The sequence below is a fragment of the Podarcis filfolensis genome (genome assembly GCF_964270895.1).
Source record: "Podarcis filfolensis genome assembly, chromosome: 15".
Lineage (NCBI taxonomy): Eukaryota > Metazoa > Chordata > Lepidosauria > Squamata > Lacertidae > Podarcis > Podarcis filfolensis.
Genome location: NC_139618.1, coordinates 41,049,000 through 41,065,625, shown reverse-complemented (window position 1 = coordinate 41,065,625; position 16,626 = coordinate 41,049,000). Strand labels below are relative to the sequence as shown.

Sequence of the window (16,626 nt, the reverse complement as noted above, 5' to 3'; positions counted from 1 at the left end):
CAGATAAGATAAGAGTTGTGAGACGATGCCAAGGACAAGGATGTGAGATGCCGAAAACATGCCAACAACAAGGAGTTGTGTAAGCATCAGGAGTTGCCAGGCATCAGATGAACGAACAAGGTGTATAAATATCAAAGCCCTCCAGCCTCAGTTGTGTGCATTGACAGCTGTCGTTTGCCACCCATGACTCTTACTGGGTCTGATCAATCCAGTGTAGAGTGGGGAGTATGGATGTGTGTATGACTGAGTGCTTGTTCCCTGTCTTGTCACGTTTGTTAATCAATAAAGCAATGTTACAGAGAAAATCCAACATTGGTTGTCCGAGGTTTACTTGCACCTTCCCTGGAGTGTACTGGGTCTTATTTATGCTAAACACCTAAACAGATTAAAAGGACCTATTTGGTCATAACAAAAGTGGTACCTGAAAGGGGGCAAGTGGGCTATTTAATATGCAACATGAACAAATCAAAACTTCATTTTTGGCTACTGTGTATGATCCATACTGCTACTAGACATTTAATAAATATAAATTGCATATATTGTGCTTTAATAAATTAACAAATCTCTTAAAATGCATTCTGGAGTGATTGAGGTGGTGCACAAGTGCCAACGTATTCAGAGCAAACAGCAACATCTCTGCTTCCAAAGCCCTCCAACTTTCCTGGTTTGGTTCAACAGCTACTTCTACGCCTATGAAAGGGAAATTCCCACATATGTGTGATCTGAGGCAGTTCCTTAGTCAACCACAGAGAAACTCAAAGCCATGGAAGAATTGTTGCTCCTACGTTATTAAGGATAAAGGGTGGAACGAAGGTGATCTGCAGCAAGAAGCTCCCATTCTTCTGGACTGCCTATCTGACACTCTGAGACATGTGTAGCGGTGTCAGCATCTCTTCGAAGATGGCTCCTTTCACGTTTGACCCTCTCAGATTGGCTTCTTGCAGGTCACAGCCCGACAGGTCACAATTCTGAAATGGCAGAGAGACGTTGGTAACGAAAGTCTCCTCTTTTTATCTGTTTAAAACACGCACACGCAAAGCTAACAGCTTCCATCTTGTTAAGTTAGGTTGAATTTATTCACCTTAGTTGATTTCCATTTGCAGCATTTTACTTCCTGATGCTCAGAGGATATTTTGTACATTCGTTTACTATGCTTGTGAATTTTCTTTGTGTTTTGTAGCTGCCTTTTATGTGCAATGTTTATTTTGATATTAAAGAGGATGCTCCTTTTAGTTGTTAATTGTGTTTTTATATAATAATAATAATAATAATAATAATAATAATAATAATAATAATAATTGCACCCCACCTATCTGTGCCCCAGCCACTCTGGGTGGCTTCCAACATATATAAAAACATAATAAAAAATTAAACATTTAAAAACTTCCCTATACAGGGTTGCCTTCAGATGTCTTCTAAAAGTCAGATAGCTGTTTATTTCCTTGACATCTGAAGGGAGAGCGTTCCACAGGGCGGGCGCCACTGCCAAGAAGGCCCTCTGCTTGGTTCCCTGTAACCTCACTTCTCACAGTGAAGGAACCGCCAGAAGGCCCTCAGAGCTGGACCACAGTGTCTGGGCTGAACAATGAGGGTGGAGATGCTCCTTCAGGTATGCAGGGCTGAGGCCGTTTAAAGGCTTTTCAGGACCGGTGTTATATAGTTCCATCGACCGTTCCCGGTCACCAGTCTGACAGCTGCCGCGTTCTGGATTAGTTGCAGTTTCTGAGTCACCTTCATGGGCAAACACTTTTGATAATTTATTACAAATGCAAGGCTGTTGGAGCCAACAGTGAACCAAAAGGTAGCTAGCCATGGAAAGATACAAAAATGTATTCAGTAGCATTGAGAACCCTTTTAAATGAAAAGCCACCTGAGATTTGTGAAAAGTGTTAACAGAAACCCTATAAATGCTCAGCTGTTGATCAAAAGCTGAAAATGTAACTTACCTCCAAGTCAGTTCCTGCAAGAGTTGCTCCTCTCAGGTTGCAGTTCTTTAGCTTTGCATTTTTCAAAGTTGCAACTCTCAGATTTATTCCAGTCATCTGACTGCCTTCCATATCAACTCCTTTCAAGTTAGCACCTGAAGTAGGAAATAACATTTTAAGTCCAGCTTAAAAATGTGAACGAGTTCATTCTCATCGCCTGCTCTTGACCTTCTTATTGAGAACAACCACACTAGTTCTGCAGCTTGATGCTCTGGTTTGTTAATGAAATGCGGTTAAAGGTCTCAGACAAGGCTCTTTCCCATCGTCAGCTGCCTGATATGGACGTGTCATCGTCTATGCCTCCCCACTCCAAACCAACACACTTATGAAGCAATCCATCTTCAGAATTATCCAAGAGTAATATGGAGACTGTAAATTCAGCAGATGAGCTCATTTTGGCTTTAGTACAGGTGCCCCGTCCTCCCACACTTACACATGAATGACTTGCGTGTGACTGCATATACTCATGGAACTGGGAAATATTTAAATAATACAATTCAACCTGGAAATGGCAAGAGATCTAATTCCTTGTGGCTCATGAGGAGACTTTCCCTGGAGCCCAAAGAGGACGTCAGTGAGGGTGGAGGAAGCCCCAAAGAGGCCAGAGGCACAGTGGTGATTTGTTTACATTGCTCAGCCTCCCCACCTAACAGCTGATTTGCAGGGTAGGGCAGCAGCAGCCACAGCCACTTTCCCATGCGTCCTCCAGCCTCCTGCCAGCCCCAGAGCTTCCATTCTAGTTGTGGATACTCTTGGATACAGTATTTTTTGTATGAATTGAAGAGTGTCAGAGAGGGCATTTAAAGAATGCTCCCCATATTATGCAATTTCACTTATGCATGCAGGGCATCTGAATGTAAACCCCACAAGTGGGGAGATGCCTGTAATCCTCCAAGATATTTCAGTATTTCCCTGTCACTACAGCATGTGTCATATAAAAACGGAAAGGCACCAAGTTTTTGTTTTTACCTTCTAGGTTAGCTTTAAGGCCAGAGGGGTCCTCAAAATTGCACCCTTTCAGGGATGCTCCTTCTGCGTTAGAACAAAGCATCTTTACTCCTTGGAGGTTGGCACACTGATGGAGAGAGAGAGGGAGAGCTAAAATGAATCAGTCAGAAGATGTGCAACGTATTAACTGGTCCAGATGTGAATATTCTATGTTTGAGACATGCCTGACCAGCCTTTGCTTATGGAAATTCCACAGCCCCCACTGGTAGCCTATTTAATTGTCACAATGCTCTTATTTTCCGAAAGTCTTTCCTACATCTACCCTCTAGTGTTTCAAAAGCATTGGTTTTGGTCTTGTCTCAGTGGATGGGTAAAAATCCCTGCAATTCTCTTCAAGCAATGGTTCAAGGACACTTCTGTTCCAGCTCCGCTGCCTCTTGTGTATTTTGTTGCAGGTGAATCCAGGTGGTGGAGAGAGGTACTGAAGAATGTACAGGATGGGCATTCTAGGAAATTAGGAAGCTGCCCTTATATCAAGCCAGACCACCGGTTCATCTAGCTCATTATGGTCTATACTGACTGGCAACAGCTCTCCAGGGTTTCAGGAAAACTAATGGAGCTGTTATCCTTCGGCTAGTTTCCATTCCATACATACTCACACATCCCTCTCTATTCTCCAGGCAGGCAGGCAAGGCATTATCAGAGCTCAAGGACACATTCTTGCCATGCAAATAGCACAAAGTACTGGGCAAGGGGTGTGGCTGGGAAGGGAGTGTGGCCTGCAGGAGTCCCAAGGGCTTGCTAGGAAGGACTGGAGGGCCTGAGGTCTGCCACTCCTGGACTCAGGGCAAAGTTGTCATGCTATTAAAGAAATCTTATTCAATTAATCAGGCCAGCTGCATAAATGTACCCACTTTGTTCTAAAGACAAATGTATGCTGGTTTTTAGCCCCACTCAAAACAACACTCACATCTAGAACTGATCCAGAGAGATCTGCTCGTTCAAGGTTTGCACAGCACAGGTTGGCATGGGCCAGGTTGCATCGGCTCAAGTTGGCCATCTTGAAGTTGATATATCGGAGATCTAAACGAGAGAGATCTGCCCCGCTGAAATTTAAACCCTGAAAAATTGGGAGAAGGGAGGGGGGAAAGACTTGCTGCCTGTATAGCACTTCAGAGCACTCAACAAACTTTGCCTACATGATCTCAAGAATCCCTTACAACGAAGCCCATTGGGAAGGATGGTGGTACCCCCACACTGTAGATGCAGCACTGGTGCTAAGAAACGTGTCCGGAGCCTTAAGCCACAGACTGTGTGTGGGGATGAGATGGGGTTTAATTTTGGAACTACCCAGTTAACAATACTGGCTGTTGCATGGCCATGAACAAAAAAGAGCATCACTGAACATGAATTAATCAACTCTGTAATTGTTGACTGTATTGGCATTATACTGATCAAGAGAACAGACAAATTATCTGCTTTGTAGAAAGATGGGGGGGATTTTCTATAGAGGGATTTTCATTGGTAAAAGATCAAATTATTCCAATTCATTGTGGGATATGGCTGGATCATGATTTATTTATTTTTGTTTCATTAAGTTACCGGAACGGTAGGTAGTAGTCACACCCTTCCTTTACACATTCAGTAGAATGTGGTTGGAGAATAGACCATACCACATTAAACTGGGTGGGTGGGCTCTGCCCATTGGCCTGAAATGTCCCAAAAAAGATAGGCCAGTTCTGGCCCTGACCCTCAGGCTGAAACAGATCCCCCACCTTGCCTTAGGAGTTATATGATAACCTATAGAATAACCCTAACTAACAAAGAACAATATTTGTTCTTGATACCTGACAGCGTAGCTCAGATTTGGTTGAAGTCGCAAGTAGGAACCTAACAAATTCCTTTCGGGAGATTGGCGAATGATCTTCAGCTGGTTGTGAATTCTGTAGGGAAAGAAGAAGAGCAGCAAGAGATGATATTCAACTACTAGTTGAGTTTTCAGTGATGTTGGGATTTTGGAAAAATTCTGAACTAGGAGAAAATTTCTGATGCATATGGATTGTGATTTAGCACATTTATTTTACAGCTGTTTTGTAATCCAAGAGAAATAAATAATAATAATAATAATAATAATAATAATAATAATAATAATAATAATAAAATGTCTATATTAATCTAACATACCACATAGTTATTTCAACATTTTTCTAATAAGCAAATTATCTGAGTGTAGAAACCCCCCTTACAGTGCAATCCTATGTGCCTACCCAGAATTTCTGATGTTTTCAGTGAGATGTGCTCCAGTTAATTTCCAGCCTTTATAACGCTTGCTTCTGAGTAGACATGAATAGAAAGCCCACTGACATTTTTATTGGGCAAGAAAATGAGGTGGTTGCAAAAACTGTAATTACCTTAATAGCTGCTTCTAGGTGTTCAATGAGTGAGTCAACCCCAAAAAACCTGGCTTCTTCTAAGACCCCTAGCACAAGAGAAAAGAACATGAATGTACATCCTTGCTATAAATTACAATTATCATTATTCTTAATTAATTACCTTCCACATACAGTGGTATCTCAGGTTAAGAACTTAATTCATTCTGGAGGTCCGTTCTTAACCTGAAACTGTTCATAACCTGAAGCACCACTTTAGCTAATGGGGCCTCCTGCTGCCGCTGTGCTGCCACTGCACGATTTCTGTTCTCATCCTGAAGCAAAGTTCTTAACCCAAGGTAATATTTCTGGGTTAGCGGAGTCTGTAATCTGAAGCGTATGTAACCCGAGGTACCACTGTATATGTCTCAAGGCAATCTATGCAATACAGTGGTACCTCAGAAGTCAAACGGAATCCACTCTGGAAGTCCATCCGACTTCCAAAATATTCGGAAACCAAGGTGTGGCTTCTGATTGGCAGCAGGAAGGTCCTGCAGCCAATCGGAAGCTGCAGAAGCCTCACTGGACATTCGGCTTCCAAAGAATGGTTGCAAACCAGAACACTCACTTCCAAGTTCATGTCGTTCGGGAGCCAAAACATACGAGTACCAAGGCATTCAACAACCAAGGTTGTATAATAAAAACAGCTAAAATGACAATGGTGAAAAGCTGCACAGAAATGACATGCTCAGCATCCTGGTCCCTTAAATAGGGTTGCAGGAGCCAGTCACAAGATTGTGCACAAATTCTTCTTCCCCAAAGTGAATGCTCTAACTAGCTTATGTCAGGACAAGCAACTCCCCACTTGATCAGCACTTGGGCTCCCGCTAACATGCACACTGCACAGCATCCAATAACGGAACCCTCGCACCAGTGGGAAGACGTTTCTACCCATTTTAACCATTATGAGAATTAACCATAGTTGCAGTTAAGCAGGACTTGAAGTATGGGTTTGAAGACAGTTTCAAAACTGGTCAACAACACACCATGGTTAGCGTTAACTTAAACAACACCCATACCCACCACCATTGGTGTGGGGCAGGTGTTTTTAAGTTGTTATTTTAACTATTACTCTTAAAAGAAGTGTCATAAGTAGTAAAAGGTAAAGAAACAACCAAAACCCTACAGTATTTCTTATCAGTACTAACTGAAATTATAAGGGGGTTAAACCTGGGCAGCATTGGGGTGTGAGTGAGTGAGTGAGAGACAGCGAGCACACAAAATCCTGCAAAGGTTCATTAACTGTGATTAGGTGAAATCCTGATTAGATCAACATTAATTATTATTATTATTATTATATTAGAATACACAATTCTATCCCCCTTTCTTCTGTTGAGCTCATAATGGCACAGAATAGCTTCATGGCTGGGGGAGGATTTGAACTCAGGTCTCTCTGCAGCCAAAGCACTGGACTATTACGTGTGCACAGGGCCCAGTCCAGTCCTGTGACTGCAGCAACTCAGACTGTGTGTTTAAGCTTCATACCCGTTGAGGTTACCTCTTCTCTTGGCAAGAGAACGAGGTTGCTTAAAAGTTTTAAACTCTCTCCTATGAGCAGCACACACCAATAAAACTGTCGGCCGTACACATCTTATATTGGATGTAATTGGGGACGGAGGAAAGGAGAATTAGATTTCCAGCCCAAAGGGCCCCATGGTTATCCAATTTCGGAAGCGTATGCTTCCAAAACAAGTACTGTTTTTTCCATGGGGGATGCAAAGAGGTGAATAAAATTTAAGAGCACAGGATGCAATGTCCCCAAATTCCTCTCACACACTTCTGATTAATAAAACGGCGATTATTCCAGCCTTTAATAAGCTGACAGCAACAAATATATTTAGGGTGAAGTATTTCTCCCACTTGAGCCAAGGGGAGTTTTGACATGCTATACTGAGAATGTATTCTGTGTTAGTTATAGTTTCTCTAGCTCGAATCAATTAAGAGCTAGGATGTAAAGTGTGAGCTCTACGATAATATATTCTGACATGTTTCTTCTTTTTTAAAGCTAAGAATTAACCAAAGTGGCCCTGAATTAGGTCAGGGAAGAAGACTTGACCCCTTTTTTCTATCATTATTTTCCTTCAAAAAAGAAAGAAAGAAGATTGGCTTTCTTCCTTTTCTCCTCCAAAGCTGCCAGGAGACCACTAGGAAAGAGACCTCCACACTCCCACCCAAATGATTTAACAGCTTCAGGAGCGGCATTTGGAGTGTGAAAACAGTGCGAGGGGAAAAGAGGATAAGCAACCCTTCCCTCAGTGGCAAGATGTTTGCATTCTAATATGCTAGTCCTACAGAGAGTAGACCCACTAACAATAGGTAGACACAGCTAACTTTGGTCTACTAATTTCAATGGATCTCCTCTGAGTAGATCTTAGCTGGATATGTCCCAAGCTAGAGTCCACCTCTCTCAGCTGCAATTTATTTTTGTTCCATTTTGTTTTAATACTTCAATAATCAATCTTCTGAATCCCGTATAGGTCTGGCTCTTAAGACTGCAGGATGCACTCCTCCCCACCCCTGCTAAGGAAAACCAAACTAAGCAACAATTAGTGTTTTGACAGCACCATCCACTAGCCTCTTTATGCTCATCTAAGAACAAGTGTTCGGCAGCAAACAACAAGAAAATGATGACATGGCTGGTACCCCAATAATACATACCTAACAAATTAATGCCTTCATTTACAATAAGCTGTCCATGACGCAGAAAGTTCAAAATTGGTTCAAAGTACTCAGGACTACGGTCGACTAGGAAGGCTCCCCGGTGATCTCGCTTATTCCCCCAGGCATCTGTTTCCAACAGGAAATATCACACAAAAATTCAGTGCACAAAAAAAGAAAGCCTTCAAAAATCAGATTTATTATTGTAATAACCCAGTTGTGCACTAGCTCAAGGAAGTTATTTAAAAACAGACAGCTTGGGAGAGGGAGCAATTTTCAAAAGTCCTCTTAAGAGTTTCAACTCAAAATGTTATAAAGGAAGAAGCAAGCCAAAGACCAAATATAGGGGCTGTTCTAACAGTTCCATCCTACTTAAAAGAGAATTGGTGAGATACAGATTACAGTCATGGCCTTTCAGCTAGACCAGAGTTCAAATTCTGGACTAAGGGTTCCAGAGAAGTCTCTGACTATATAATCTCATTGGCAAACGGCACCTTAAATCTGGGCTATGGTTGCCACAATGGAATGTCTCGGCGCCATTCCCCCTTGCCCAATGTGATATTATTATTATTATTAATTATCATTCCATTTCTATACCACTTTATATTTTAAAGAAAAAATCACAACACGGTTTACAACACACTAAAGCATCAAATAAAACAATCCAGAATAAAACTACCGTATTTTTCGCCCTATAGGACGCACCGGCCCAAAGGACACACCTAGTTTTTTTTTGGGGGGGGGGGAATAAAGAAAAAAAAATTATTCCCCCCCCAAGCCGCAGCTTCAGTGCGCCCCGCGCTCCGGGCAGCAGGCTGCTATCCTGCTAACTCCTGCAGGGCTCCCTAGGCAGCGGATGTCTGCCCAAAGCACGGGGTGCTCTGCTTCAGCGCACCCCGCGCTCCGGGCATCGGGCAGCTATCCTGAAGCTTGGGGTGTGCTGAGCTCAGAGCGCCCCAAGCTTCTGGGTGCAGGCAAGCGACTTCGCGCAGCCCTCCCACGGCTTGCAGAGAGCTGCGCTAAGCCCGAAGCCTGGGGGGCGCTGAGCTCAGCTTCGGGGTGCGGGCAGCTCTCCCCAAGCCGTGGGAGAGCTGCGCGAAGTTGTGCAGCTCTCCCACGGCTTGCGGATAGCTTCCCGAAGCCTGGAGAGCGAGAGGGGTCGGTGCGCACCGACCCCTCTCGCTCTCCAGGCTTCAGCAAAAGCCTGCATTCGCCCCACAGGACGCACACACATTTCCCCTTCATTTTTGGAGCGGAAAAAGTGCGTCTTATAGGGCGAAAAATACGGTAATTCAAGTTTCAAGGAAAATATTTCAGACACTTCTCTAAGTGACATTCTGCTTTCCCCAGTTGCCAACCTGGCATCCAGAGCTCTCCACAGGGTCACAATGGGACCTGCACCAGTTGCTAAATAAATAAATAAATAAATAAATAAAACCCCACCCATCTGGCTGGGTTTCCCCAGCCATTCTGGGTGGCTTACAACATATCTAGCAACATAGTAAAAACATCAGTCCTTAAAAGCTTTCCTAAGACAGGACTGCCTTCAGATGTCTTCTAAGTCAGATAGTTGCTTATCTCCTTGACATCTGAAGGGAGAGTGTTCCACAGGGAGGGGGCTACTACCGAGAAGGCCCTCTACCTGGCGCCTGGGCTAACTTCAAATACTGCTCTGAGCTTTCCTATAGTACAGGGGTGTGAAACAGAATCCACCTGGTGGGCCGGATCCTGAGCTCCAACAGCCCCTGTGGGCCATTTTTGAAGGGTGGGTGGGACTGCCCACTTGTCAATCAATTGATGTCACAATGACTCAAGGGGGGCAATTAACCTTTGTCTTGCCAACCTGAATTCATGCCAGTGATTTAAAGCGTAATTAAGATTGCAATCCTGATTATTCCTCTGTATTGTATGACTGATTAATTAGGCATCTTTTTCTGCTGCTGTACAGGGCAAAAAATCAAGTTCATTTGTTAGAGGAAGCCAGGCTTGAATCTGGCTTCTTAGGTTCTTCTTCTCACTCATACAGGGAAGAAGCAAAAATGGAGAATCACACAACATGAACAATAATCCAACAACAAGACACAAAGCTTATTTGCTTGCAGAAACAACCAACTTGTCATGCAATGGGGCAGCTGCCAATGAAGCTATGCAATGCACCTTTCGATAAACTATTTGTCTGCTTTGAGAGAGGCTCCCATAATAAAGCCTAAAAAATGGGGGATTGACTTAGAATAATTTTAGTCCATACTGACCTTTATCTTTAAACATGCGAGCCAGCATGCTATCAGGTTCTTTACTAACTAATGTGGTCCTAGGGGGGAAAAGCAGAAGTATTAACAAATAAGTTCAAGGCTTTGATTTTTAGAATGATGTTCAGGTTTTGCGTAGGTTTTTGTTTTGTTTTGCAGAGATATTTCCCTCTGTGTTTGGTACTTTTAACTGTAAACCTTATGCAAGAGGGCAGGAGCTCAGTGGATGAGCTTATGCTTTGCACATCATGTGCCGCAGATTCCCACACCCCCAGGGAGGGCTGAAGCCCTGGAGAGCCATTGCCAGTCCTTGTAGACAACCGTGAGGTAGATGGACCAATGACCTTCCTATTTTTCCTATGCCGTTCCTTCCCTTTGCTCCAATAGCAAAATCATCATTTAGAAAACCAACAAGCACAATTTATTTACTTTAAAAGGGCATTCGACTGTAGAGGGTTGGAGCCAATAGTTACTGGCTAGAATTTGGAGCCTGTGTTTTAGTGGGATGGAGTAATTTTCTGCAGTGTTGGTAATGATTTTGTCTGCTGATTCATTGAGTTCGTTGAAGCATTTTGCAAATATAAATAACCTTGTGGCAACAAAGTGACAGGCTCTTACCGGGTAGTTGTGAAGTACCGCCCTCCAACGTTGAGAGTTATCCAGTCTGAGTGAGAGCCTGTTAATGCTTCAGGAGGGTTTACATCATTCTGGGGATCTGTAAGCACGGAATGTACATGAACACTTTTAGTGCCGTCGTGAACTTGTTCATTTCACAAGACAAAAAGCAACAGAGCAAAATTCTGGATTCTTACCAATGAATGGCTCCCCTTCACATACAAAGAGGACATCATCATCCCTGAAATGGGAAGAGAGAAAGAGTGTCAAATGTTTCCATGTGCAAGGAGACGGTATATAACTCGGTTTAGGGCAATAGTGACCAGAAGCATAACTGCAATCTCCAAGGTTTTCAATTTAAACTAAGGGGCGTTAAAAGCTAAGGAACTGTTCCAGGATAACTGGCTGGGTGCCAGGGAGGCAGTAAATAATTGAGGGTGGAAAACAATCACCATCATGTTTTAAATTATGCATGCTTTAAAGTATGGTTGTAAATATTTTAGAGATAATTTTATGTAATAATATTTTTTGTAAACTGCTTTGAGGTTTTCTACGATCAAATGGTATATAAATTTTATGAAATAAAGGAATGAATAATTTGGTTAAGCCCTTCTAAGACTGTGTTACTACAGAATGCAGGCAGAAGACTGCATGTCTGAATGCGTTCCATCAAAAACTCACTGTGCACATGAGCTAACCTACCAGGGATGCAGGGGAGCATTTGGGCATGCTATTTCCTACCTGCATTCGGGCACTATCCTAAGGGGGTTGCACCATGATGCTTTTCTGAATGTGTAGACCCTCTCTTAGAAACCTAGCATCCCCTTCTGATCCCACCCTCAAGTATGTTATGCTCTTCCCTCTCCTTTGCATGTGTGTCTGAGTAACTACTCACATAAACAAGGAAGGCTTTCTGGGCTCACAGGAAAAGTTATTTGGGCACACCCAGCCACGTCATAGTCACTGGTGCAATACAAGCCACAATTACTCTATGAGCAGAGTAATATTTTGTTAATGCCAAATATGGAATAGTTGTTGCAATTGTCTTCAAAAACTGATAGCAGAATGTATTTTCTAAAAGTTGACTTTCAGTAAACAGTTAAATGTTCAATTTTGCAATACAATACTTGTACAACTCATTTTGATCCAGTCACCAAAAAAATGCAACAACACTCACAATTGGGGGCACTGGAGAAAGTTCAAGATATATCCAGATTTTTGCAAGAAAATCTGAATGAGAATTTGTTTGAGGTCTATTTCCCAACAAATTAATTCCAGCCTCTGAAGGCATCAGACAAAACCGATATATAACAATAACTATTTAAAGTAATAATTATATCAGAGCAGTGTTAGAAAGCAAGGAGCCATGTGGCTCCTGGGTTGTGGGATACTCCGCAGACCAGGTGATTTGTCTGACAGTAAATATTAATAATTATATATAAAGAGACACAGTTTGCTGCTGGGTGAATCACCTGGTGTCTTTTGCTTCCGCAGTGCCCGGCAGACTAGCTGACTGCAGCCAGGCAAGTGGAGGTGCTAAGTGCCTGCACAGCTCCATCCAGTTGCAAAATGCACTTAGTGCCTGGTAATTTCAAACGTTGAATCAGAGTCCACAATAATCTCTGAATCAGGCAAACTATGATTACTACAAACCCTGGCTCACCACCCTACTAGAACTGAAAACTGTTTCAAAATGGATGTTTATTTCTGGTATACAGGCAGATTGTGCTCTTTACGACAAACTCTGATTCCTCCAAACCAGGAAATGGAGGAGGGAAAAGGAGGGAGTCCACAACATGCTCCCCAAAACCAAGGTTTAGTTTGGCCAGCAGTTTTGAACTGGTCCTCATGAGCAGTTACCCCACTTTTGGAAGGTCAGAAAGCAATGGCACATTCCAGTGCAATGAGGTCACTGTATCCTAACAGACAGTTGACAGTCACCCCCTTCCCTCCAAGCAGCTGTTGGTTCCTTTTAGTTTCTGCAAGAAAGTTCCAATCATGTGAACATTAAATCCACGCCCAACTTACCTTATCAAAGCAATGTCGTCAATGAGCCCACCTCTCCCATTGTACACGCTGGTTGCTTTTATTCCAAGCTTATTACTGGCTACAGACAGCAAATCAGACAGTGTCCCATAAACAGCCACAACCTATAAAAAGAGAAGGTGAGTATTTAGCCCAACAGTGCTTAATGTTTTAGGGCCCCCACTTTTGTTTTATGAACCTAAATTACCTGTCCAACCTGAACAGCAGACATAGATGGGGAAATGCCAGAAACCTCACCACCATTTGAATTATGGCACATTCAAATGCAGCTGTCATTCAGCTAAAGCACAGATTCATAACTCAAACAAGATCTTGAATAGTCAGCAGCTTCGCAAAACACAAGCTACAGGTGCATGGGGTTCCAGTGAATGAAAAGGGGGGAAAAATGCTTTGCCCCAAACACACACAGTTTGTTATTTATGGTTCCTGTACTTGTTCCTAATCAGAGCACGGCTGCCTGTTGCTGATTATGAGCAGAAACAGCAACAGGAAGAGCACCTGTTAAATTTATGCTTAATGCTGCTATTTCTACTCTGTTCCTCTGTGGATGTATGACAGCCAGTTCTGTAAATGAAAGCCAGCAAAGTGGATTTTCTGGAAAATGTTGAATTATAAATCTTTTTAGACTTTGCCACCCAAAACCCTAAAATAGACCAGGTTTTCCATGGTTGTCTTCAGTTTAGTCAACAAAACAGTGTGTGCCATTGTAGATTTTAACATGTCAAAAGTCACCCGAGCCTCTGCTCAATAGCCAAACTTTCTGTACTACTTAAGACAAAACAACAAAAACGAAGTCCGCTTTGTATTATAGTACTGATATATTTCAAAAAGTAAAAGCCAGGACACCCTGAGCTTTTTTTAGGAAGACGTTTGTAAATGTTTCCAGATGCATTTCCATAGTGTACACTTCCTTATACAGTATTAAAAACATTAAACAAAAAGAATGAAGGCACTGCATACTAATTTTAGCTTACTAAGAGAACAAGAGTTTTATGCATGTGATTTTCTTGGGTATAGTTGCCTGCAAAAAAAGTTACAAATTCAATACTGACTGATCTGATTCACATGACATGGTCAGTCGAACTATGCCTTTGCCAGACCATGCAAGCAAGTGGGCTCAGAGAAAAGCTCACAGCTGCTTTGCTCCCCCCTGGACCTTTCTACTGCCAAGCCATGCTTAGCTAAGTCAAGGTTTGGCTGAGCATGCCATCTTAACTGTGACTTGTGGTTTAGCTCTCCCCTTACAAACCATGAGACACAGTCAAGGTCCATTTTTACTGTATTTACTAGTTTCACAGACAACTACTTCAAATAACAATTTCCGCCCTGTATGACTCATCTGCTCCATCTCTAAACTTGCTCAGTATTTCCAAAGGCAATAAATAAAACCATTTTTGGAATGCCATGTTTACCTATGTTTCACTAAATTCCAAAGCCACCTAGAGCTTTTAACGGCCATGTCTACAGCTAATGGCTATGTCTTCAGAACCAATTTACATGTACAGTTATCAAGGATTTTTTTTAAAGAACAGGTCTCAGAGACAAACAAACCTCCGAGTGAAATTTACAAACATGAAAAAAAGAAAACTGGAAAATTCAGCTGTTTGCATACATCCAGTTCAGAAAGGATGGCAGTAATTACTGAAAGGATGTCATGTTATTAGTGTTATTAGTTTTAATTATGATGGGCAATAAGCTACTCGACCTTTTGTTTTGTACACAACTTGCAACCCATCATCATACTTGGGGGTAATGCAGAAATCCCTGCCCTCCACCCAGAATCACTACTGAAGGAAGCCCTGTTTAGGGAAGTTTTTAATGTTTGATGTTTTATCGTGTTTTTAATATTCTGTTGGGAGCTGCCCAGAGTGGCTGGGGAAACCCAGCCAGATGGATGGGGTCTAAATAATAAATTATTATATATTAAGCTGTTGTTAATTTATGACGCACTCTTAGGTACCAGGTGAAACCTTTTTGCTTTAGGGCAGAAGTTTTCAACCAACTAAGTTCTTTCTGTGGCACCCCTTGCCTGCAGAGCTGGCAGCCTCTCACCCACTTTTGAACACCCTCCTTTGTGGAGTGTTTCCTCAGCCTCCTCTCCTTGAGAGTCCTCCGGTCAGCTGCTACTACCATCCCTGGTCTCTGAGCTGCCCCCAAAGGGAGGTGCTTATAGCCAGGGCTGCTGCAAAAAACAGCTGTGCAAGCCTTTGGAGGCAGAGACGTGACATGTGACATGGGACGGGGACTGCAGGGCTATCTCCCAAAAGAAACTCAGCAACTTTGGGTCATCTCTCCATTCCAGGTGCTGGTGGGGGTTGCTACGCATCTGTGTGGCCACTGTGCAAAACAGGATGCTGGACTAGACGGGCCTTTGGTCTGATCCAGCAGGGCTTTTATTAGTCTCAAATCCAACAGCTTCCCTAGGCACTTTCACCTGGTAACGTTATTGCTCTCTTTCCACAACCCAGTCTAATCCGTTCTGCCAGCTTGTTTTTCCCATAGTAATTATTATCTACTTCCTACCCACCCACCCACCCACTCACTCTTTCCTTTGTCTCTCCCACATATATTTATTGCATTTATTTTATTTGGATATCCCTTAAATAATAAAATTCTCAAAACAATTTACATAAATTTGTGTATGTGTATATTATATATTTATGTGTATATTATAAAATCAAATGTCAAGAACAAGGTAGCCTAATTCTTTTCAAAATAAGATTGAGTTTTAAAAATATACACTATAAAATAAAATTACATTCTAATACACATGTGCCTTGCTTAAACAAATACTCATTTTAAATATTTGGGTCAAACAGAGTTGTTGCCAGTTTTCCAAGCTGAACAATCTTGGGTGATTGATTTTATTGAATATAATTACATGATTATTTTCATTTTAATCAGTAAATATATATGGTGAGCCTTCTTGCTTTAAGGCTTTTATAGTTAAATAGGCAGGGCATAAATTCCTTAACTTTTTTTAAAAAAAGGATTTACAGTACTTATTCCGTGTGACATTCTAAGAAAGAGGATCACCAAGATGTCTTCTCAGAAGTGGCACCCTGCTGCTGGAATCTACCTGCTCAGTGACCTCTATTATTATTTTTTAATAAATAAATGCTACTGTTCAGTATAATTTTAATCTGTGTATATTATCTTGGGGCAGGGCGGGGGGGGGTAAATTCGCCCTAGAGACGTTTCTAAAGGATGCCATATAAATCAGATGACTAAAATTGAAAGTCTACATAGAAGTGAGTCCCAAAGGGGCTTCCTCCCAGGTAAACTGGTATAGGACAGTAGGGAGAGTGGGGAGGGGACCCCAAACCCGTAAACCTCTAATCAGACCTTGAGATCTAGCAACTTCACTGCCAGTTTTCGATTGTAAGCTGCTTGGGAGCAGAGACTTGGCTCTGTCGCTTTATGTGCCTCTTGCCCTGCTTTGTATCATGACTGGGATGGTGAAAATTAAAGTAAAGATCCTCATGATTCAAGCCCCTTCTGAGAAACGCCCTCACTCACCTTTCCATTCCTGGGGCTGCCATTAACAAACAGGGTGACTCTCTTCATCGCCTCCCCCACCCGCAGCGACTGAGGCGCCTCAAGCCGCGCCCGGGACTTCTTGCCAGCCGAGCGACAAACCCGGAAGCAGCACTTCTTCAACTGGCACGCCCACCCACCAATCCACGCCACTCATTC

At 42.5% G+C, this 16,626-nt stretch overlaps 1 protein-coding gene across 2 annotated transcripts; it reads right to left on the bottom strand.

The window, feature by feature from the left end:
- Positions 1-515: 515 nt before the first annotated feature.
- Positions 516-16,599, bottom strand: KCTD9 (potassium channel tetramerization domain containing 9). 2 transcript variants are annotated; one of them, XM_083588921.1, is made up of 12 exons: positions 16,450-16,599; positions 12,913-13,034; positions 11,082-11,125; positions 10,888-10,984; positions 10,273-10,331; positions 8,021-8,149; positions 5,345-5,412; positions 4,781-4,876; positions 3,904-4,053; positions 2,955-3,060; positions 1,947-2,080; positions 516-968 (listed from the first exon to the last, which is right to left on the bottom strand). In XM_083588921.1, the coding sequence occupies exons 1-12, from the start codon at positions 16,495-16,497 to the stop codon at positions 852-854; spliced, it is 1,170 nt and encodes a 389-aa protein (XP_083445047.1). In that variant the 5' UTR covers positions 16,498-16,599; the 3' UTR covers positions 516-851. The 2 variants fall into 2 exon arrangements, with proteins under 2 accessions (XP_083445047.1, XP_083445048.1); XM_083588922.1 differs by lacking the exon at positions 8,021-8,149.
- Between the last annotated feature and the right edge of the window lie 27 nt (positions 16,600-16,626).

What these genes read in the sequence shown, in the direction of transcription:
- KCTD9 (XM_083588921.1), bottom strand. Translation starts at nt 16,497, where the DNA reads ATGAAGAGAGTCACCCTGTTTGTTAATGGCAGCCCCAGGAATGGAAAG. An exon ending in CGGTACTTCACAACTACCCG is followed by an intron (nt 10,332 to 10,887) that starts GTAAGAGCCTGT and finishes TTTCCCCCCTAG; the next exon opens with GACCACATTAGTTAGTAAAG. An exon ending in TGAAGGCATTAATTTGTTAG is followed by an intron (nt 5,413 to 8,020) that starts GTATGTATTATT and finishes CTCTTGTGCTAG; the next exon opens with GGGTCTTAGAAGAAGCCAGG.